Source organism: Lasioglossum baleicum, chromosome 16 (genome assembly GCF_051020765.1).
Source record: "Lasioglossum baleicum chromosome 16, iyLasBale1, whole genome shotgun sequence".
Lineage (NCBI taxonomy): Eukaryota > Metazoa > Arthropoda > Insecta > Hymenoptera > Halictidae > Lasioglossum > Lasioglossum baleicum.
Window position 1 is genome coordinate 2,923,200 of NC_134944.1, and position 24,783 is coordinate 2,947,982.

General features: G+C 35.7%; 2 protein-coding genes across 7 annotated transcripts in view; one reads left to right on the plus strand and one right to left on the minus strand.

The window, feature by feature from the left end:
• The window catches only part of LOC143217260 (DNA-directed RNA polymerase II subunit RPB2), a 30,958-nt gene that overhangs the window by 544 nt on the left and 5,631 nt on the right, over nt 1-24,783 (plus strand). Inside the window, exons 1-20 of one of the 6 annotated variants that reach the window (XM_076441301.1) lie at nt 3,549-5,492; nt 8,415-8,698; nt 8,982-9,204; nt 9,315-9,480; nt 9,562-9,784; nt 9,875-10,154; nt 10,278-10,543; nt 10,628-10,811; nt 10,890-11,129; nt 11,225-11,315; nt 11,385-11,635; nt 11,750-11,924; nt 12,290-12,564; nt 13,129-13,240; nt 13,328-13,414; nt 13,670-13,804; nt 13,897-14,171; nt 14,268-14,392; nt 14,467-14,622; nt 22,096-24,716. In XM_076441301.1, the coding sequence (XP_076297416.1) occupies nt 8,671-8,698; nt 8,982-9,204; nt 9,315-9,480; nt 9,562-9,784; nt 9,875-10,154; nt 10,278-10,543; nt 10,628-10,811; nt 10,890-11,129; nt 11,225-11,315; nt 11,385-11,635; nt 11,750-11,924; nt 12,290-12,564; nt 13,129-13,240; nt 13,328-13,414; nt 13,670-13,804; nt 13,897-14,171; nt 14,268-14,392; nt 14,467-14,622; nt 22,096-24,716 (5,913 nt within the window). In that variant the 5' untranslated portion in view covers nt 3,549-5,492; nt 8,415-8,670. Of the gene's footprint in view, nt 1-3,548; nt 5,493-8,414; nt 8,699-8,981; nt 9,205-9,314; nt 9,481-9,561; nt 9,785-9,874; nt 10,155-10,277; nt 10,544-10,627; nt 10,812-10,889; nt 11,130-11,224; nt 11,316-11,384; nt 11,636-11,749; nt 11,925-12,289; nt 12,565-13,128; nt 13,241-13,327; nt 13,415-13,669; nt 13,805-13,896; nt 14,172-14,267; nt 14,393-14,466; nt 14,623-21,512; nt 21,709-22,095; nt 24,717-24,783 lie in introns of those variants that run through there. The other 5 variants (XM_076441303.1, XM_076441300.1, XM_076441302.1 and 2 more) reach the window with 5 other exon arrangements.
• Mlc2 (myosin regulatory light chain 2) lies at nt 154-5,844 on the minus strand. The gene is made up of 5 exons (XM_076441323.1): nt 5,686-5,844; nt 3,321-3,554; nt 1,545-1,728; nt 1,169-1,241; nt 154-635 (listed from the first exon to the last, which is right to left on the minus strand). The coding sequence occupies exons 1-5, from the start codon at nt 5,686-5,688 to the stop codon at nt 482-484; spliced, it is 648 nt and encodes a 215-aa protein (XP_076297438.1). The 5' UTR covers nt 5,689-5,844; the 3' UTR covers nt 154-481.

Sequence of the window (24,783 nt, forward strand, 5' to 3'; positions counted from 1 at the left end):
GTTCATTCTTTTCGAAAGGATATACAATCGCTAAGGTTCTCGCGAGGGGGCTAACCATGCTTTTGAAATTCCTCTGACATGTTTGTCAATGTACAAAATATATTTGTCTACGTATTTGGTAATGATATTCCTGAAGAGGTGGAATTAAAACGCTTGTTATAAATTTTTTAAGTAATTTTATTATACGAACAATAATGTGGATATTCAAAGCCTCATTTATCGGCAGATACGTTGTTTTACCTCCAGGAGAATGTTCTGTGATCTCTTATCATTCGTTACTGAACTTTTATTATTTGAAACAGTTCCCTCGGAAAAGAAGACATCTACCAGTGAAGAGCAAAGGAAAGGGAATGATTATGATTACTTTATCGCTGCTTTTCACCCTTTGGAAGCAAATCACACGAGTCTGGCGTTAATGCAAGACTTTGTTTTAATGATTAAAGGTTTAACAGAAGTTTGTATCATGTTAGATCTCTTAAAGTTAATCCTCATCTTCATCGCCTGTGCCAGTCAGCATCGCGATAAGACTTTGCGTATCAATGAAACCTTTGTCGTCAATGTACATATTGTCGTATGCATCATTGACTTCCTTCGCGGTAAATTTGTCACCATAGGTCATTAAGGCATGCCTCAATCTATAAGAAAAAGATTCATATATTCTTACTACTTTTAACATTCCATTTTGAAACCAGGTTAATTGATTTTGAAGAGTGTTTCAAGTTCTAAATTGAGTATATCAGACATTGTTGTCAGCAGAATATGTCTGACTTAGATCGTATAAATTAAGTCATCATACATATGTAATATACACGTATGTATATTCTAAATTAGACGTACCCATAAGAGTATCATATTTTAATAAAATTACACTAAGTACAATTGTTCAGAAGTATGTAGCTGCATCAGCTTGTGACACGAAATGTAACGAACTTTCTACTCTACTCAATATTTGATAAAGTTAATCCTTTGCACTCGGGTGGCAAACTAAACAGTCCTTAAATGTGGTTCAAGTAAATGCGTTTAACTTAATTTATTCTTGTTCGTAAAATATAAAATATTTTGAGCCACACGAAATTCCTGGTTTTGATAAAATTTCTGAGTTTGGAGTCAAAATGGCTTGAAAATTTCAAAGCGTTAACACTATGGACTGAATAGATATGTTACTCACCTTTCGCCATCAATTTTACCATCTACATCAAAGGTGTTGAAGGCAGCTATTACTGTTTCATCATCATCGGTACCTAAAATGACAGAATCGAAGTTAATATTACATGTTTACAGTTGCCAGATAGAAAAAAAATAAAAGTAAAGTCGCGATCTAGCTCCCATCGCCTTGTAAACGCGGACCGCACGGCCGAAGACGCAACAACAGAAAGGAGCATGTTTACACTGCTCGGCGACCGACGCAGCTCGAGTTTCTTGACTGCTCACGGGGATGCCCCCAGTGGAAGGGGTAGACGAAGGGACAGTGATCGTGGAGATCCTCAGGGAGCTAGATCGCAACTTTACTGTAACAGGAAAATTCTAGTTGACTTGAAAATTACCTGATCCGGACATGCGGGTTGCAAACAGATTAAGTAATTGAGTGAAGTTGATTGGGACGGGAACTTCATTTAGCATATCATCAAGTTCCTTGTCAGTGACAAGCCGACCAACAGAGTCGAAAGTCGCACGGAGGTCGTTCTTTCCAATTACACCATCCTTGTCTGCATCCATAAGTTGGAATGCCTGGAAACACGTGATCACAATAATTAGCAGAATGTCTACTTCATTCGTATACGCTATATTTACATGCATAATAAACTACAGGTTTTAATTATATCTTAGATTATGCTAACCATTTCCCTTATAGTATAAACAGTACTAGTTAAGTCTTGATCTAATAAATGATACGTCAGTTACGATTCACTTTTACATGTGTACGGACGCGTGTTCCAAACTTTGAAGTCGATTTCTTTTTGTTGACAAACAATTTTTTCAACTGTGGATTCATAAATCGATCAGATATAATAGCAATTTCAAATAGTATATTATTTCAATATTTCTCTCTAATTTAAGTTTGTGAAAAGAAATAACCCTCAAAATAATAGTACAACAAAGGGTGTCTGTATAAACTGGTCTGAATCCTGATAATCCGATTAGCTGATATAATTCTGTAGAACAATTTCATTATATCTGAAATAATTATTTCAAATCAAATCCCATGTTATTTGAAAAGTGATTATTTGAAATACTATTTCAGAAGTACCCAGGCCTGTAAATAACGTGAATCTGAACGGGTTTAAAGATATTTTATCAGGAGCATAAAAAGTTTCTGGCTCAAAATCCTAAAAAGGTACTCGGGTAGCCGCGCCGGTTATTTGTTTTCGCAATTGTTTACGTCTCTTTTTATGGCTGACACATGTGGGTTGCCCCGGATTTATCCGAGTTTTCAGTGCAACCGGGGACATCCGGGGGGATTTTATTTAAGGATCCTGGTCTTCCGATATTACTCGCTTACACTTGCTCCATTATCACTAGGGTCATCCCCCGCGAAATCCAACACTTTTTGGAATACTGTTTCGGATTTTGTTCAAATTTCAAAGGATTTTTCGATATCTTAACCGTTAGCACTCGAGTGTGATTATTCTTACACTATTGTTTACATTATTCAATTGTTGGTATCTAATCAATTACAAGTATTGTTAAATAGTCTAGGTCGGAAAATAGCTCCGAGAGTGCAAAGGGTTAAAAATTATTAATTTTACAGGCATGTAAGAAAAGTGTCGCCCTTTTATCATTAATTATAAGACTAGAACTAATAAACCAATGAAAATGAGATTTCATGAGCTTATAGTGAAAACATAAGAGTATCTACGAAAAATGTTGTCATTTGAAAAAAATGTTTTTTCACCATTTATTTTGCAATTGTTCCTAAGCAAATGCAACGTTTTCATAGCATGGAACTTCTTAAAAATTTGAAAAAAATGAGGATACAGCCCCAATTGTCTACTTTTTGCGGACCTGATTTTAAATAAGCGGAAACTTTAAAATTGACGAAATTAGAATTATTTGAAGTGAACGCTGCACCGCGATGCACAGCTTCGGACGGCCGCACACAGTGGGCTGGACCGAGAGTGACATTTCACTATAACTCTTGAACGATAAAAGATATCGGGATGGTATTTGCACTATAATTCATTATAAAATGATTTCTATCTACTGATAATTATCGTAATAAATATGTAATGTCCGGGTTTTTATAGATGGCAACCCTTAAAACTCGCGATTTTATAGATGACGACCCTTGGTACATGTTACCGAAACGATCAGGAACGTACCTCTTTGAATTCGGCCACCTGTTTCTGAGTGAACATAGAAAACACACTGGATCCAGAGCGTTTTGCTTTTCGACTACCACGACTGCTCGCTCTAGTCGAACCAGATTCCTTCGGTGTACTAGTAGGAGTTGGTGGTTTCTCCTCTGGTGGTGGTGGTGCTGGTTCAGGTTCCGGCGCAGGAGCCGGCGCCGGCTCCTCCTTCTTTTTGGTCTTCTTCTTCTTCTCCTTATCCGCCTAACATTTCAAATGTTTGGTAAATCAATTAAACGTCTCCATAGAATACAGATAGTATGTTAGAAACGCACAAACAGCTTCTCCTCTTGTTAAACGTGATTGCTCGAGCCGCGCGTTCATCTTTTTACAATTTCTTGTCAAATTAACAAGTACAATAGCTTTTGTATTCAGAATTCGTTCGGGAAAATTAGGTCTTATCATATATTTAAACAAAAAACCAATTCGTTTAAATGTTTCATAAAAGAAAAGTAACAATGTAGATTTAATTCATATAATTATCCCGATAAAAATATATCTTTCACATACGTCAAGGACCTTTCAACTATGGGGACGAAAAAGGAAAGCAATTTATAGAATGAATTATCACGCAAAAGTTATAATAAATTAGATAAATTTTATTTAATGTATATGTATATAACATTCTTAAGTACTTACGTATATAAATTAGAAAATAATTATTCATAATTCCGTTTAACCACTACCTATTCCAAATTAATTAATTCGTTTGTACGTTCGAATATCAGTTGTACAGGAAAAAGTTGTTGCAGATGTAATGGTTAAATAACAATGCCGTGACATTAGGATTATCTAATATTCCGGTAATGCCGGGTTAACGTAAGCATCGTCGAGGAAAATTTGGAAGGCGTTACTCATAAGGACTAATAATAGAATCTTTCTATCACCCGTGACTGAAAAGAAGCCAAGACATATATAGACCGTTTACTCGTAGCCGCCTCTCGAGTTACTACAGTTACGTAATTTTCTTATTTTCGCGGTATGCAAAATGCGATCTCACGAACCGCTATTGTGCAGAGTTAGAAACGATTAGGCTGCGCTTATACGTTTGTCCAATCCAACCCTCCACCCTCGCGAAAACTACTATATCCTACTTTTACCAATTTACTCCAACATCCATGATTTGGATAGACAGCGGAAGTTTATGCAGTTTGCAATTTTTCGAGGCGATTTTTAAGAAAGGGAAACCAAATAAGTTATTATTTTCGATGGTAGTAGTTTTTGTCGGTCTGAAATATATTCTGGCATTTTTTGAAAATTTTCAGAAGCCACGAACGCGTAAAGATTCGCAGTCTAGTTATGAATATCGCATACTAACAGTAAATTGCTTGATTTTGAATTTTTATGGTTACAGCAAACGAGTAACGTTCCAGTTTTTTCAGTTTATTTCAATATTAGAACTCAAAACACTAGCCACCCTCCCCCACCTGTTCTTTGAAAATTTTACTTTACGCAAACTTCATTTTTAAAGTTTCTGATAACATCATTTCTTCTTGCCGCATAAATTGCAAGGAGAGAAAACAACGCCAGAAACGCGAGAGATGTAACATTATTTCACATTTACAGAACGGACGTTTCTGAGAAGATCGTAGAAGAAATCCATTAAAATTTCCATGAAAGAATGCTTGGTCGTACTCGTTCGAAAAGAGTTGAGCTCGATGTTAAACTTGATAGAAATAAATTACAGTTTCGCAGTTGAACCATCATCCATCATCCGAGAGTTAAGAAGACAGATTTCACCGAAAACTCAATAATATTGTATTTTTGTGCGATTGATAGGGATAAATACGCACTATATGAAACTTTGAACGAAAAGCACGGGGTTGACTTGAACCCGAATCTTCATTGAGTCTGTCGGGAGTAAAAAGCATAGGTATGAACGTGTTCAGTCCGCAATTATAAGGAAAGTCAGGATTTCAAGAACGGCAATGCGCGCAAAGAATGGGATTCACTGAACTACGAATCTAACGAAGAGCACTGTTTTCACTCCCTAAGCACAATTCCCGAAATTCCTGGTGCAAGCTTGCACTCTGACAGATTCATCACTCAATCTCTGGCACAGTTTACGCGTTTGATCGAGTTGTCGAGAAAATCTTAGGCCCGTGCGTGATCGATCAAACGTCTTTCCACCACTAGTCACAGGTATGTTCTCGATATCGAACATTCTCGATCTCTTGTTTTCTCGATTCGCAGCATTTCACTGGTTTCTTTTTTCTTTTTCATTTTTTTTTCTTCATTTTTTAGAGGATATTCGATCAAAATTTCTCGGAATATTCCGCGATATGTTTCAAACGAAAGTCACAATGGCGTCGCGGTACACGCGGCACCTACTTACCATGTCTACAGTTGGTTTGTAAGAGGATGGTACGAGATGGTCACAACGAACCAACTGTCCAAGTCATAGAGGTGAACTTGTCTAAGTAACTTTGGTAGATCTCCCCCACTACAGGGCCGGTGCTTGAGCAGGGGTGTCTTGCCCGGGTACAACGCCAACGCCTATCTGACCATATTTAGTGCGAGCCACCTCAAAATAGCAACCCTTTCGATGTTTCGACTAAAACAGTTTGCTCAGGATTGTACGATCGGCGACGTCTCTCGTGGCTGCGGCCCTTTTTCGCAGCAAGCATATGCTTCTTACCCACGAAAATATGAGTCAAGGGTACCCCGGAAGAGAATACCTACGACCATCTTTGCTATTTCCTCCGAATTTCCTCGTTTCAACGTGCAGCCACTACTATTCTTTTATCCCGACTTCACCGAAACTAGTTCACTCTTTTATCCTGATTATCTCATCCTCGAATTCTTCTTTCTGTTGCGAATACAATGCAACCATCAGAATAATCTATCAGAGTTTCCTCGAAGTGTTGGTGCAGCCTGAAAAGGGCTCCATTGGAAATCCAAGGTTTTTTTTTACACAACCAAATTTTACATGGCTCTTTAACACGTTTCACGTGTTTCTACACGATTTTGTGTCGAAACAGAGCCAGATATATTTCTTCTTAGGACAACTCGAAACGTTAAATAACAAAGATCCTCTATAGTCGAGTCCTATCGGATAACACGCGATTCGCTTGGTTCAAATTCAAAGTCAGTATTATCGAGTGCGAAAAATTAATTGATTACAATACTATTGCTAGTAGAAGATACGCTAGTAGAAGTACTATAAAAATCAATTGCATGTTAAAGTAACTTCGACACACGAAGAAAATTTTCATTTCTAGTTCATTATACTTCGCAAGGATTTCCGGTGTGTACATACATATGCGCGCGCACACCAATGTTCGAAGTGGTGAAGGAACTTGGTTACCATAAATAACTGTCCGATATTCGAGAACAGAAAACATCGGCACATTTAAAATGCATCGTACAATTTCCAAGACTATAGCATCAGATCGACTCGTTTCATTTTTTACATTAACAATAACCCACCCACACCTCCCAATCTAAAATCAAACTCTTTTTGGTGACAATAAGTTTTTCATTGTACTCGTTATATGAGAATTATATAAACATTGTTTATAATACAGAGGAAAGAAGTGGAAAACTATTCTACGGCATTACTACTAAATGTTCTCGGTCATAGGTCGAGTATCGTTCATTTTTGCGCTCGGTAAAATTGTATAAAAACTATATAGTTAAACGCGGTTAGTGAAAACATATACGATGTCCTAAATTTCATAGATTGTGGCATTATAGAGAACAAATGGGTGACATAAATAGATAAAAAAGACAGTAAACTGATACTAAGGAAGAAAACAATAATTATTTTTAGCAGTTCTATATTAAGAAACCCTCCTACCCGGAGGGATTTGTATTTATGCTCAGCTTATAAAAGTGCTTCCCGATGCGATGTATATGCATATATATTTATATGCAACCTACATACATAAATATGTTCCCCTTAATATAAATTATGTTACAATATTATCATTGATCGTTGTGATCGTTGATAACGTAACATATTCGTGGATTTGCAGACCTATTGATTTATTGAATAGGGGAGACCGGGGCTAAACGTTCCGATTTTGAAGAAACATATAAAATGACGTAGAAATAGTATAGATATTCTCATCTTTAACGAGTAATTTATTGTTAAATTTATTATACTTTAAAATTCTAACCGTAAAATTAAAATATTGCAATAGGTTTTTTATATCTTTTAATTTATTTGTCGTTGGACGAAGCGGAACTTTTTGCCCTGTTGTGGGGCAAGTTGTTTCAAAAGAATAAAATTTGCTAATGTAATGTAATATTTTATTAGTTAATGAAATGCAACACATATATAAATAATATTGATTTATTTAGGTTTAGGTGTTAACAGAAATATGCTATGTTTAACAGAACATCAAAACAATATAATAACTCCAACATTATCTTTGATATTAAATTACTTTGGCATATATTGCATTAAATTCTTTAACCACGACGAAGATGGAATGTTGCGTAAATTAAATTTTAATGCACATTCAAACACTAATTTCCTGGCTTCTTGCGGAAAAAGACCAAAATAAATATAGATGAACATTTCGGAAGGTATTTTGCCATAATTTTTTCTTCTATTGTAGCCTCTTGTCTATCTTTTAGTTTTTTGATAAATGTGGACAACGTCACGTAACTGATATTGAAGTTTCTCGCGATTGTTTTTGTTTTTTTTTTAAATAAAATACTAACTTTATAATGCATTTTTAAAACTTGTATGTACACATATATATACATTTGCGGCGAGGCAAGTTATTGTTACCAGTTGTTACGGAACAATGTGCCCCAAGTCACAGTAACAACTTGCCCCACTTGACACCTGTTGACACATGCGGAAATCTAGAATAATATTTTAGTTATAGGTAATAGACCCCAGATCTTTATGCAAAATAGAAAAATGAATACTTTATATTTTTCACTAATAATTTCAATGTAGTTAAAATTTCTAACCTTTTCATTGTTTTAAATTTCACCTACTTATTATTTCCGTCATAAATGCATAAAATCCGCTGTCTACTAATAATATTATAAAAAGTTACTGTACGTGTCGCTATACCTGACTTTTGATTACTAATTTGATTACAGTTTAAATATTTCTGCCTTACTCTTACCGATTGTAAGCGTGAAGGTCATTGACGTCATTGTTCTCTTTTTCCACCAACCAAGTCTCCTACCACGAGCGCGCGAAGAAATGAGAAAGTAAGCACGCACGTATAGATGCAAGTCGTATTGCCTTAGTCAGTTTCATTCTAAGGCAACAGTTTCACGCAGCTCTCAGTTTCTGATACATGTCTTTTTGTAAAAATAATATTTTAGTTATTATTTTTTGTCTAAAGAAAACATGTGGTGGCTTATTCTATTAAATTATAGTAAGTAAACCTTGTCAAAGAACGGAAAATAATCGCAGTGTCGAAACTGTGAGGATGTAGCTTTTGTCAGTATTGTTAGACAGTATCAATTTATAAAAATATAAGCTTGTGGCGTCCATGTCTGTTTTTATTGCATGTAAATTACAAACAAAATTGAATGAATTTTTGGTTCGAATTTTGCAAGAGTAGCTTGCAAAAACAATTGAATTCCGCTATTTGAAATCTTTTCAAAGTACATAATTCGATAAGCATTCTATTATAATGTTAACTTACCTCGTTGCAGTCACCTTTGCAAGTTCATTGCGTCTCGCGGCGTATATTTCGTCTGGCGGGCTGCATGGAGAAATTCGATTCGAAAAAGCCACGGACACATCCGTCAGAATTCGATTTTCCCTTCAAGCTACTTTGCAGTATCCAGATCAACAATGGTTTTGGTCAGTTACTCAGTTTCCCGTCGATTATACGATTACAGAGAACAGATGCGACCAACGACATCTTGGAGAAAGGTATGTATGCATTTAAAATTTTTTCAGTATATCATACTGAATTTCCGCATATGAAAATAACTGAATGAAACTGTTAATATTATTTGAAAATAATCTGACAAATGTTGCAGCATCATCGACCTTACAGAATTAATTGGACCATTAGATCTACCTGGAAATGAAACTGGAGCAGTGGAAGTTTCAGGCATAAGTTTAACAGGAAAAATGGGTTTATGGGGCAAGGGCTTAATACTTAAGGATACATACTCATCTAGAACCATTTGCACTTCGATCACGGTACTTCTATAACTAAAGGGAACCGATCCCACTTGTTCTTTTATGTACAAATAAAAATGTCAATACGTTTGTACATTTCAGGTGCTGGAAAAAAATGTAGAGAAAGTTGCAAAAGCACAATTCTACGGACCTGTAGCTGGAACTGTTTGGTTCCGATGGCTAGGTGGTCATGCTGGTGATAATACTACCGACACGATAATTTATACAGACCTACATCATGTTAACAAACAGAAGTTACAAAGCGTAGACTACACAGAGCATTACTGGAAGATTTATGTAACTGATATTTTCGATATTGGCAAAGGTGCGATATTTTGCAACAAAACATATAATATTTATAATATATTATGAATTTATTTAAATGTATTGAAATTGATATTTGATTGCAATACAGATAAATCAAGTTGTAATATTCTACAAACGGTTTTTGATCCTGATAATGCTGGAACTGGAAAAGGTATTGGTGATATCGATATGCGTCTAGGCAAGATAAAAGTAGCTACTAACCACAACAAAAGGTATAAAACTCTGTACAGAGATTCAGATCTATCTCTACTACCTGCTGATTTACTTGGTCCTCATCGCCTCATATACTTAGTAATCTTTCATCCGACACATGATGATTCCTTTTTAGTTTGTACCAAGATCAATCACTGGAGAACTATGTCTACCAAGTAAGATTTCGTAAAAGTATTTCAATTTTTAACGTCTGTTACTTATTCCCAAACAGAGTCTTGTTATTCTGTGATCTATATGTGATAAAAACTTGTTAATATTGTCTACTTTAATTAATTTAGAACTTTAATTAATTCTCATGGTATAAAAGGAGAGGTAACATTGACTCAAGTGACGCCGTTCGAGCCAACATGGGTTAATATATCCTTAACACCTGTAAATGACTTGGAAACAAGACTACGGTACGCAACTAAAATAAAATCATACCAAATTCATGAATTACCTGCAGAAGCAACGAAAGCTGGAAGTGATTCTGCTGATGTATGCAATACAACTGGAAAAGTATACAATCCAAGTCATATAGATGAAACAACAGTACCGCCAGCAGGTAAACATTGAAATTGAATCAGACTTAAAAGCAGTTCACTTGATATCGCAAATGCACATTCCCTAAGCATACATGTACTTTTAGGATTTGGAACTCAAGATCAATACGCTATCGGAGATCTTTCCGGAAAACTTCAAGGACGCAAAGAAGGATCATACCACTATGATATCTTATCGGGAAGTGCCAAACTCAGTGGAATTTATTGGGATACATATCTTCCACTTTCAGGAGTTCATAGTATAACTCATCGGAGTCTTGTTCTTCATAAGTAATCCATAACTATTCTTCATATTTTTTACTTTTTTTATTTCCCGTTACAAAATTATACATATACTTTTCTTATTAGATATAATGAAACCGATAATATGAGTATAGTACCTTGGGTATGCGGAACATTAACTTCTCATCTGCCGGATAATAGTGGACAAATGCCAATGATAACAGCACAAGTAATATACAGATATCCAATTGTTGGTAGAATAACTTTCCGTCAACCACAAAATGATCCCCAAATGGATACAACTATTATAATTGAATATTTAGTACATGCAGATGGTAATGCTTTGAACAACTCAGCATCGCATAGGTACAATATGTAGCTATTGCTATGTTTATTCAGAATTATACATATTTACCAAAGTTACATAGACGTTTAAAAGATAAAATTTCATAAATATTTAGATGGATGGTTCACGATAATTCACCAGGAAAGGATTACTATAATTGGACAGGCAGATGTTTGAGTACAGGGGACCCTTATAATTCCTATAAGGTATAGGTATAATAACGGAAATATAAATATGAGATAGATATCTTAATATTCTATTTTAAAAATGATTAGGTAGAATGGGATTCAACACATCCTGAATATTGTTCATTGGATGAAATAACACTGTGTAGAGTGGGCGATTTAACAAGACATGGAACAATTGACATTGCTGGTAAAAAACATTATGCACCTATTTTAACTCGAAAACTCTTTACGGACACACTATTGTCTTTGTCTGGACCTAATAGTATAGTAGGAAAAAGTTTAGTTATATACGATGACAATGGACCACGTGCACGAGGAGAAAGATTAGCATGTTCAATGTATGTGCATAAAATTTAATAAAACTTGAGAGAATGTACAAAATTATTCTCATTAAATAGTATTACGTAAGTGACGATAGTGCAATTTAATTACATAGTTCGCTTTTTGCTTAGAATTAGCAAAGTATACCGTCGCAAAGCCGTAGTAAAAGATTGGTTTGGAAATGGAGAAAACATATCGTTAAGAGGAAAAGTGGAATTCATACAACAATCTGAATACGACATTACAAATGGAGAAATAACTCTTGATGGTCTTAATGGAAAAATGAGTGGATATCATGTGCACATGGTAAATATGTATAATAAAATAATAACTTTCATTGTTTATATTTATAATGCTAATACACGCTAATACAGTCTATATCTATGTGTATTCTATGTAATTTATTTATTTCGGCTTCGCAGCCCAGAAATGGACTTGGTTTTACATTCTATCACGCTTGACTACACTTTAACTACTGCACGCTAAATACTCCTACTTCTGCTCTATATTAATTTTTATTTCATTTATCCTAAATTACACAAACTCCCGTGTTTGCCTTTGGTCTATTGCTCATTTCTGACTCCTCTGCGCTTAGTTTCTATCATTCTCTCTGTTTCTTTGCAGCCAAAAATTTCTGCACCGTATAACAGTAACAATTCTATGTATTTTAGACTCCAGTAGAACATGATTTAGAATTCCCCTGTGAAGGTACTTCTTTGTATGGTCACTGGAATCCATTTGGCGTCAATGTAAATAATGGCACACCGTATCCTGGAGAAGGAACAAGTGACCAATATGAAATGGGTGATCTTAGCGGAAAATTTGGAACTTTAGAGAACAGAAAAAGATATATGTCAACTTTTAACGATACAATTCTTCCGTTATTTGGACCAAGAAGTGTGCTGGGTCGGAGCATAGTAATTCATAAAAAAGAAAAAAACATTAGGTATTTATTGTAGAAATTTGGATTATATTGTAGTAGAATATTCATTGTTAATTAATTTAATTTAATCGCAATCATCAGTGATAATAAGTAAAACCACAGATATTGGAAATTATACTTTACTTTATCCGTACCTTATAAACATTTGAAGTCTTAAATCATATGTGTACAGCATATTTTTATTTAAAATTCTATTTTTCAGCACAAATACGAAAAAAGGAATATGATTATATGTAAAAAATTACTGCACTAAATTAGATAACGATAGCTATTCCAAAATTAGTTAATATCTCTTTTAATGTTAACATACTGCTACTGTTAATTTATTCTACACACTTTATATATAATTTTATTCTATTTACTCTATAAAACATCAATTTTTATAAACAATTTCAAATTGCCTATTAATTCATAATAACTTTTTCAATCTTTGTAAAATAAGATTCTTGATAGTTATTAAGTGTGAATTAATTCTATTCTTCTATTGTTCTCATGATTATTCAAAACATAACTCTAATAATTGCAGCAAATTTTAAGAAAATATTTTACAGTACTTTTTCGGTTTAGGTGGGCATGTTCGACTATAGAACGAGGATATTCACCATCTGAAGCTAGCGAACTTCGAGCCATTGCTTCTTTTCACCATCCACATGGATTTGCATATGGATACATAAAAATGGTAAAATCGTAAAATGTTTAAATGATAAAAAGGGAAAGTGATATACTATGAAAGTACATACTTCGTTATTGTAATTAATAATTACAGACACAACTAGTGCATCGTGATGGTGCTGAAAGTGAAACTATAATCGAAGTAAAACTTCGCCATCCTGGTAAACACGATCGCAATATTGTAAGTAATATAAGAAAGTAATAATGCAGAGTTAATTCATACGACAATTTCAGGTATTACATCAATTTCATAAAATGAAAAAAATCATATAGAAATTTTCTAGGTCGTAAGAAATATTTAATTTACAAGTTAAAATAGCTCCGAGTGCAAAGGGTTAAAAATATCTGTGTGGAAATGATTTTAAGATACTTTTTAAACGTCTAAGTCTACCCGCAAGATATTTGTTACGAGATTAAAAATTACACTTTATTTCAGACAAAAGATCATAATTGGGCAATATATGTAAATCCTGTTGGTGTGGACGCAGCTGTGCAAGTAAAAGACACTAGATGCGTAGCAGGTGGATATATATGGAATCCTCATTTTACTCAATTGGCAGACCCTCTAAATGTATTACTAATTATTATACAATGAGATTTTATATGGCAGTAACTAACATCAAAAATATACTTTGGTAACATGACCTCAATTTTATTTTACAGAATGACCTATATAGACAAGAATGTGGCCCTGATTTACCGTTAAGATGTTATATAGGAGATGTATCAGGCCGACTGGGACCTATTAACATAGGATTAGAAAGACAAGTTTTTACAGATTCAAACTTTCCTTTAGGTGGATCAGTATCGGCTATGGGAAGATCTATCGTTATTTTCGATAAAAATTTTGGAAGTAATAGATTTGCTTGTGCTAATATTGAACCGGACAATGATATTGTAAAATATGCAAATATAAGAAAACCACCACGTTTCGTGGTGTCAGTATACAGTATACATAGTCATACTAACTTGTAGAAATTGGTTTTCTATTTAAAATCTTTCCTTGGATTAATTTTCATATTTTTTCATTATAGAGCTCAATTTCTAGAAGATGTACGAAAAGTTATGGGGATCCCAGAGTGGATGTTGTCTATAGATAATAGAAAAACTAAAACATTACATAATGAAGCATGTATTCAATTTCTATTACATTTCAAAGGTACTTATATTTAGTTTATTTAAAACATTAAACATAAATTATTAAACAATTAATTTATACCTTCATGTACACAGGTCCACTTGCTAGTAGAATGGAACAAGATTTTAACAAACTTATGACTACTGGACGATTAGAAACACCAACTTTGTACATTCCAGGATATGTTCCAACAAAGCGCAAAAGTACTTTAGGTTATCGTCAATGTGGAAGCCGAGACCCAAATGATAAAAGTAAAAACTACTCACAATCAATATACAAATAAAACTCAAAATTAGACTGCGGATCTTTATGCATTTATGAAGAAATTGGTTGGGTGAAATATAAAACAGTAAAGGATTAAAAAAGTTTTAAAATATCGTGATGTTTTTATTGTAACAAAGTCGTTAAGGGATGAAATCAATTTTTATGCATTCCTCTTTCCCACAATCGATGCAAAACATTTTTATTTTGCATAAAGATCTGCAGTCTACTTATAATCATTCGACTTTCAAAGTAGTAATATATATTTAATATTTTTAGGTTCTAATTTCTTACTTTTAAGTAAATGTTCACAATGGTCACCACAACTTTTATTAATTTTGACTGCATTTATTATAAGTTATAGCATAAATGGATTATAAATCTCATTCAAAACATTTTTATTTCTGAGGTAATGTCTCAAAGATATTCGTTCAAACATATTATGTATAGTGTTTTAAAGATTCAATAATTTTTAAATAAATTATTTTCTGGATACATTTATTACCTAAATTATTGGTTTGATATTTAAGAAATTATAGCAATGATAACAATAGAAAATGTAATATCAAAGAGGAAATGAGAGTGCTCACACTCGAGCTTTTAGCTGAGTCGCCAGATAGTAGCATTTATGGTTGCCAATGGTTGGGAGTTACATAGTTGGGATATAGTTAGGGATAGTGGGCCGTGTTAGCCATTCATCTTATAGTAACGTTGGTCCTATGTTGGGTAGATCGTTAGCCCTACTACATAAAAGGCAATATTTCTAACGGTTGCCCAACTAATACCCCTACAAAGGCCCAACAAAATGCTAACCATGAATACTACTAGGGATGAAATCTGTATTTATTTCCTCACCACTTACTTTATTTAAAAAAAAATTAATAGTAAGAACATATACTTACTTGTAAAAAGATGTATCACGGTTTTGTCGTTCCATACAATTCTTTATGCACCATTTCTCCAAATGTTTACGAAGTAATGCATAAATATATATATAATATAAATACATACTTGTATTTGTATACCTCGCTTTTATATCGCTATCCACCATTTTGAATTATCTTGTGACATCCTTGTGGGCACCAGATTACCAGATATGTAAATAAATACTCCCGTTATCTTGAAACACTGCGTCCTATGCATATCCTATACATATGCAGGGTCTATAAGTATATATATGGTCTATTCTATATAAAGATATAAGTATATACCCTGATAACCAGGCCTGCCGAGGGATAATCCTACCTAGAGCTAAGAATTGGCCCGTTCCGAGCTGCGCTATTGTTCGAGTTGCTCAAGGTGGGATTAACTCGATTTTTGCCTGGGATTCTCCGCGCGTATTAGTAGCTATTTTTGCCGTCTAATAGCGGAGGGCAATAGCAGAAGGCAAATTGAAGGCAAATTGAAGGCAAATTGAAGGCAGCCAGCCGGCCGAAGCTGAATTTGTTTAAGAGGGCAGTACCGTCGAGTCGTACTGATGTGATGATGTGATTGGCGAATATATAACAGATCTGGGCGACGCTGGCTCGAAAAACACATGTTGCTGCAATTTAAGTTGCAGCCATTTGCAGCCTGCAACTCCTTTGTCGGAGTGGATGACGTGGGGACTGGAACTGTCTTACTGAGTGTAATTGAGTGTTACTGAGCAAGAGAAGGTGAGAAGCAAAGAGGATTAGTCAGGATTAGTTGGGATTAGTCCTCTTCAGTCCTCTTTGGTGAGAAGCAGCAACAGCAACATGTATTTTTCGAGCCAGCGTCGCCCAGGTCTGTGCAGGTCTGTATAATAAGACAATCCTCTTTTCAACCATTTTCAACCAAGAAGAAATGCGGTGAGAGCAGCACTGTACTCGAGCGATTCACGGGAGGAGTTACGAAGAAAAGCTGATCATCCAGAACCTGTTTATCAGATTTGTCCTGCAAATCATCTTCTGTGTTCGCGCAAGTCAAGGTTTGTAAAAATTTGACTAATAGTTGACTAATAAAGAAAAATAATCAAACTAAATGAAAAAATATAATATTTATTATTTCCTACTTCATTCATTTATTATCCCTTCTGATATTGAGTAGTCTGAATTTAAAATTATTAATATTTAAACATTAAAATAAGTGTATAGTAGTCATACAAAAAATATAAATTTTCTTTTCCGTCGAACGACACTTTTTTTCCATAAACACATTTCAATAAATTTCGAAATGTAATGAATTGAAATTGAACTGTAGAGAAAATGGTATGGCAATGCAATTTTTATAGTTTCCATCTCTTGCAATCTATGCAGACAATTTTTATTTCGCATAAAGATCCGCAGTCTAAGAAAAATAACATAAATATGAGAATAAGTAAAATTTGCATGTGCATCTGTGCGTAGTGGGGAGCTGCCGCGCCTGCGCACGACCGTATGCGTTATTCCGAACGACACGCTGATCGTATCGATTGGTGTCGATCGATCTTCTTCCTCGTGCGCTCGATTACTTCGCTGCTGACATCTGCCACATCAGTGCGAACTACCCTCACCGACGATGCGGCCCTGTAAAACGATATTAGCCAATCAGATCAGTAGACGCGACGGTACTGCCCTCTTAAACAAATTCAGCTTCGGCCGGCTGGCTGCCTTCAATTTGCCTTCTGCTATTGCCCTCCGCTATTAGACGGCAAAAATAGCTACTAATACGCGCGGAGAATCCCAGGCAAAAATCGAGAATTTGGTTATCAGGGTATTCCAGGGTATCGCCACTCAATGTATTTTTCTGTTAGCACGGAAATCGAACGCCATCTGAATTTCGTGTTATATAACTAACGGGTAAACGCGGGAATTTTAAATCCATACTACCCATTCCTTGCTAATTTATAATTTTTATTTGAAAATAAAACAAATTAAAACATTTTAATACATTTTAAATTCAGTATATTCAATATTGTAACACTTACAAAAAGTATATGTACAATTTTCTACTTATTAATAAATTCAAACCATATTATCAAGCGCGATAACACTGTTTCATTACAAATATTGCAAATTAAACATTATTTACAAACTTTTTCACAATGAGAATACATCAAATGCATATCACAGCAATTAACAATGAACTGGCTCAATAAAAAGCAAAATAATGTATAACACACATCCACACATATCGTATATCTCGTAACACACATCGAGATCGTACAACACACATCGCAACTCGCAGAACATACATCGAGATCGTATAACACAGATATAAGATGTGTGTTACGAGATGTACGATGTGTGTTACGATATATACGATGTGTGTTACGAGATATAAGATGTGTGTGGATGCGTAACACACATCGTATATATCGTAACACACATCGAGATCGTGTAACACACATCACCCACATCGTATATCTCGTAACACACATCGTGCATCTCGTAACACACATCTTATATCTCGTAACACACATCGTACATCTCGTAACACACATCGCAACTCGCAGAACATACATCGAGATCGTATAACACGAGATATAAGATGTGTGTTACGAGATGTACGATGTGTGTGATGTGTGTTACGAGATATAAGATGTGTGTGGATGCGTAACACACATCGTACATCTCGTAACACACATCTTATATCTCGTAACACACATCTTATATCTCGTAACACACATCGTACATCTCGTTACACACATCGAGATCGTACAACACACATCGCAACTCGCAGAACATACATCGAGATCGTATAACACGAGATATAAGATGTGTGTTACGAGATGTACGATGTGTGTTACGATATATACGATGTGTGTTACGATATATACGATGTGTGTTACGAGATATAAGATGTGTGTGGATGCGTAACACACATCGTATATATCGTAACACACATCGAGATCGTATAACACACATCACACACATCGTATATCTCGTAACACACATCGTACATCTCGTAACACACATCGAGACGTACAACACACATCGCAACTCGCACAACATACATCGAGATCGTATAACACGAGATATAAGATGTGTGTTACGAGATGTATGATGTGTGTTACGACATATACGATGTCTGTGATGTGTGTTACGAGATATAAGATGTGTGTAGATGCGTAACACACATCGTATATATCGTAACACACATCGAGATCGTATAACACACATCACACACATCGTATATCTCGTAACACACATCGTACATCTCGTAACACACATCGAGACGTACAACACACATCGCAACTCGCACAACATACATCGAGATCGTATAACACGAGATATAAGATGTGTGTTACGAGATGTACGATGTGTGTTACGAGATGTACGATGTGTATTACGACATATACGATGTCTGTGATGTGTGTTACGAGATATAAGATGTGTGTAGATGCGTAACACACATCGTATATATCGTAACACACATCGAGATCGTATAACACACATCACACACATCGTATATCTCGTAACACACATCGTACATCTCGTAACACACATCGTACATCTCGTAACACACATCTTATATCTCGTAACACACATCAACATTGTATAACATACATCGCATATCGCAGAACATACATCGAGATCATACAACACACATCGCATATCGCATAACATATCGCATATCGCAGAAAGCGAGGGTCATCTGTCCTTCCTTTGCGCAATCAACGATCGGCTGAGTGGCTAGACTACGACGAAGGACGACGACTGACCACCAAAAGAAGGTCATGGTGATAGTTTGGTGGTCTGTGGCCGGTTTGATTCACCACAGCTTCCTGAATCCTGGTGAAACCATTACAGCTGAAAAGTACCACCACCAAATCGACGAAATGCACAAGAAACTTCAAGGTTTGTGTCCAGCACTGGTCAGCAGAAATGGTCCTATCCTTCTCCACGACAACGCCCGGCCGACCCTTCAAAAGTTGAACGAATTAGGCTACGAAACTATCTCATCCACCATACTCACCAGATCTCTCGCCCACCGATTACCACTTTTTTAAGCATCTCGACAACTTCTTGCGTGAGAAATGCTTCAAATCCCAGAGAGATGCTGAAACGGCATTCAACGAGTTTGTCACCTCCAGGCTCCAGAATTTTATTCGACCGGAATAATAAGATTCTCCAACCTAATACATTGAAACCGTATATTTTTGTTTACAACTGTTTACAACGTGCACCAAAATACTGGCATCAATTCCATCTGGCGGACTGTTTGAGAATTACTCCTGCAAGTAGTGACATCTTTATTTCGTGTTATAGTACTAAATTCGTGCTAACAGTTCTCCTATTAGAGTGGCGATACCCTGGGGTATTCTAATAACAGCGATTTTCGATACTGCGAGAACTAAATATCGATAATTATCGATAGATACTACCCTGATAACCAAATTCTCGATTTTTGCCTGGGATTCTCCGCGCGTATTAGTAGCTATTTTTGCCGTCTAATAGCGGAGGGCAATAGCAGAAGGCAAATTGAAGGCAGCCAGCCGGCCGAAGCTGAATTTGTTTAAGAGGGCAGTACCGTCGCGTCTACTGATCTGATTGGCTAATATCGTTTTACAGGGCCGCATCGTCGGTGAGGGTAGTTCGCACTGATGTGGCAGATGTCAGCAGCGAAGTAATCGAGCGTACGAGGAAGAAGATCGATCGACACCAATCGATACGATCAGCGTGTCGTTCGGAATAACGCATACGGTCGTGCGCAGGCGCGGCAGCTCCCCACTACGCACAGATGCACATTTTGTGCACATGCAAATTTTACTTATTCTCATATTTATGTTATTTTTCTTAGACTGCGGATCTTTATGCGAAATAAAAATTGTCTGCATAGATTGCAAGAGATGGAAACTATAAAAATTGCATTGCCATACCATTTTCTCTACAGTTCAATTTCAATTCATTACATTTCGAAATTTATTGAAATGTGTTTATGGAAAAAAAGTGTCGTTCGACGGAAAAGAAAATTTATATTTTTTGTATGACTACTATACACTTATTTTAATGTTTAAATATTAATAATTTTAAATTCAGACTACTCAATATCAGAAGGGATAATAAATGAATGAAGTAGGAAATAATAAATATTATATTTTTTCATTTAGTTTGATTATTTTTCTTTATTAGTCAACTATTAGTCAAATTTTTACAAACCTTGACTTGCGCGAACACAGAAGATGATTTGCAGGACAAATCTGATAAACAGGTTCTGGAAGATCAGCTTTTCTTCGTAACTCCTCCCGTGAATCGCTCGAGTACAGTGCTGCTCTCACCGCATTTCTTCTTGGTTGAAAATGGTTGAAAAGAGGATTGTCTTATTATACAGACCTGCACAGACCTGGGCGACGCTGGCTCGAAAAATACATGTTGCTGTTGCTGCTTCTCACCAAAGAGGACTGAAGAGGACTAATTCTGACTAATCCTCTTTGCTTCTCACCTTCTCTTGCTCAGTAACACTCAATTACACTCAGTAAGACAGTTCCAGTCCCCACGTCATCCACTCCGACAAAGGATGAGTTGCAGGCTACAAATGGCTGCAACTTGGAGCAACATGTGTTTTTCGAGCCAGCGTCACCCAGATCTGTTATTATATTCGCCAATCACATCATCACATCAGTACGACTCGACGGTACTGCCCTCTTAAACAAATTCAGCTTCGGCCGGCCGGCTGCCTTCAATTTGCCTTCAATTTGCCTTCAATTTGCCTTCTGCTATTGCCCTCCGCTATTAGACGGCAAAAATAGCTACTAATACGCGCGGAGAATCCCAGGCAAAAATCGAGTTAATCCCACCTTGAGCAACTCGAACAATAGCGCAGCTCGGAACGGGCCAATTCTTAGCTCTAGGTAGGATTATCCCTCGGCAGGCCTGGTTATCAGGGTATATATCGAGATTACTTCTTGAACTTGAAAGTTGAAATCATGTTGAAATCAAGGTCCATAGTCCATGGTTGAAATACGCCGCCGCCATTTCAATTACGTTTGTTCACGTTTGTTTTCGTTTATATCTATCACGGACCTAAATAGTATATGCATACCAATACGAAAACTTTCTTAAAGTATAGGATTAAAACATTATTTATACGTTTGTAAAGCTTTTATAAACAAACGATGTATTCTCTAGAGGATGGTAAGTGTTTTAATACAATTTAATAGATATCAATACGGAAATTCAAAAGTACTGACATTACAACCTAACCTTAATACATCTTGCTGTTTATTTACATATTATATTTTTAATATACACGTACCACATATTATATTCCATTGATAGACAGCGGATTTTATGCATTTATGGCAAAAATGAATAGGTGTCACTTGAAAGAGTAAATTCATTGGAAGAATCAACCAATGTAATTTTCAAACTATTAAACATGTATTAAGAAAGAAAGTAAATTTCTATTACACTCCAGTTCATTGCGATTCAACTAGAAAATTTTTATTTTGCATAAAGATCCGCTGTCTATTCATTGAAGTTGTAAAATTTGAATATGTCCATATTTATATCTCTATATAGATCAATACGATGATGAAGATGCAGAAGAAATTTCATCAAAACTATGGCAGGAAGCATGTTGGATTGTCATTAACGCCTATTTTGATGAAAAAGGTCTTGTACGACAACAACTTGACAGTTTCGACGAATTCATTGAAATGTCCGTTCAAAGAATTGTAGAAGATTCACCGCAAATTGATCTACAAGCAGAAGCACAACATACCTCTGGTGAAATAGAGAATCCTGTGAGACATTTATTAAAGTTTGAACAGATTTATTTATCAAAACCTACACATTGGGAGAAGGATGGTGCCCCATCTCCTATGATGCCTAACGAGGCTAGGCTTAGAAATTTAACTTATTCTGCGCCATTATATGTAGATATAACGAAAACAATTGTAAAAGATGGCGAAGACCCTATCGAAACACAACATCAAAAAACATTCATAGGAAAAATTCCAATAATGTTACGGTCAAAATATTGTTTGCTTGCTGGCTTATCTGATCGAGATTTAACAGAATTGAATGAATGTCCGTTAGATCCTGGTGGTTACTTTATTATTAATGGATCAGAAAAAGTATTAATTGCTCAAGAGAAAATGGCAACAAATACAGTTTACGTGTTTAGTATGAAAGATGGTAAATACGCATACAAATCTGAAATTCGATCTTGTTTAGAACACAGTTCTCGCCCTACGTCTACATTATGGATTAATATGATGGCAAAGAGTGGTGCCAGCATTAAAAAATCTGCTATAGGACAACGTATTATTGCAATTATTCCATACATCAAACAAGAAATACCTATTATGATTGTTTTTCGAGCACTTGGATTTGTGGCGGATCGTGATATTTTAGAACACATTATATATGACTTTGACGATCCTGAAATGATGGAAATGGTGAAACCGTCTTTAGACGAGGCTTTTGTGATACAAGAACAAAATGTTGCGTTGAATTTTATTGGTACTAGAGGAGCCAGACCTGGAGTAACAAAAGAGAAACGTATCAAATATGCCAGAGAAATTTTACAAAAAGAAATGCTACCGCATGTTGGTATAAGTGATTTCTGTGAAACTAAGAAGGCCTACTTTCTTGGTTATATGGTACATAGATTATTATCAGCATCTCTCGGTAGAAGAGAATTGGACGATCGAGATCACTATGGAAACAAACGATTAGATCTTGCTGGTCCGTTACTAGCATTTCTTTTCAGAGGTCTATTTAAGAACCTAATGAAAGAAGTCCGACTGTATGCACAGAAATTTATAGACAGAGGGAAGGACTTCAATCTTGAGCTTGCTATTAAAACGAAAATTATAACTGACGGTTTACGATATTCGCTTGCTACGGGTAATTGGGGTGATCAGAAGAAAGCTCACCAAGCTAGAGCTGGCGTTTCTCAAGTATTGAACAGACTGACATTTGCATCGACGCTTTCACATTTAAGAAGAGTGAATTCTCCCATAGGCAGGGATGGCAAACTAGCAAAACCACGTCAGTTACATAACACGTTATGGGGTATGTTATGTCCTGCAGAAACTCCTGAAGGTGCTGCTGTAGGTTTAGTTAAAAATTTAGCATTAATGGCTTATATTAGTGTCGGATCTCAACCTTCGCCGATTCTTGAGTTTTTGGAGGAATGGTCTATGGAAAATCTTGAAGAAATTGCACCGAGCGCAATAGCCGATGCAACAAAAATATTTGTGAATGGTTGCTGGGTTGGTATTCACAGAGATCCTGATCAATTAATGGCTACTTTACGTAAATTAAGACGCCAAATGGACATTATCGTATCAGAAGTGTCTATGATAAGAGATATCAGAGATCGTGAAATCAGGATATATACAGATGCAGGAAGAATTAGTAGGCCGTTATTAATTGTCGAAGGACAGAATCTGTTACTAAAGAAAAGGCATATTGACATGTTAAAGGAGAGAGACTACAACAACGATGGTTGGCAAGAATTAGTAGGCAGCGGAGTAGTAGAGTATATTGATACTTTAGAGGAAGAGACTGTTATGATTGCCATGTCACCCGAAGATCTAAGACAGGAGAAGGAATACGCTTATTGTACAACATATACACATTGTGAGATTCATCCTGCTATGATTTTAGGAGTATGTGCCTCAATTATTCCATTTCCCGATCATAATCAAAGTCCAAGAAATACTTACCAAAGTGCTATGGGTAAGCAAGCTATGGGAGTGTACATTACAAATTTCCATGTACGAATGGACACTTTAGCTCACGTACTGTATTATCCTCACAAGCCTTTAGTTACAACGAGATCTATGGAATATCTTAGATTTCGTGAGTTACCGGCTGGAATCAACAGTATAGTTGCTATATTATGTTACACTGGTTATAATCAAGAAGATAGTGTTATCTTGAACGCTAGTGCTGTCGAAAGAGGTTTCTTCCGGTCCGTCTTTTATAGATCGTACAAAGATTCTGAGTCTAAGAGGATAGGCGACCAAGAAGAACAATTTGAAAAACCAACACGACAGACGTGTCAGGGAATGCGCAATGCTATATACGATAAATTGGATGATGATGGGATTATCGCTCCTGGAATTCGTGTATCAGGAGACGACGTAGTTATAGGAAAAACTATTACTTTACCAGAAGCAGACGATGAAGTATGTTGTAGTGCAATATAATGTATTAGTAGTATTTATTTCAATCTCGCGGCCAAGAAGTTAAACT

Bases quoted from the DNA above. Each gene is read 5' to 3' on its own strand.
- Mlc2 (XM_076441323.1), bottom strand. The intron at 1,729-3,320 runs GTACGTTCCTGA...ACGTGTTTCCAG, and splicing joins AGGTGGCCGAATTCAAAGAG to GCATTCCAACTTATGGATGC. The intron at 636-1,168 runs GTGAGTAACATA...TTTTTCTTATAG, and splicing joins GGTAAAATTGATGGCGAAAG to ATTGAGGCATGCCTTAATGA.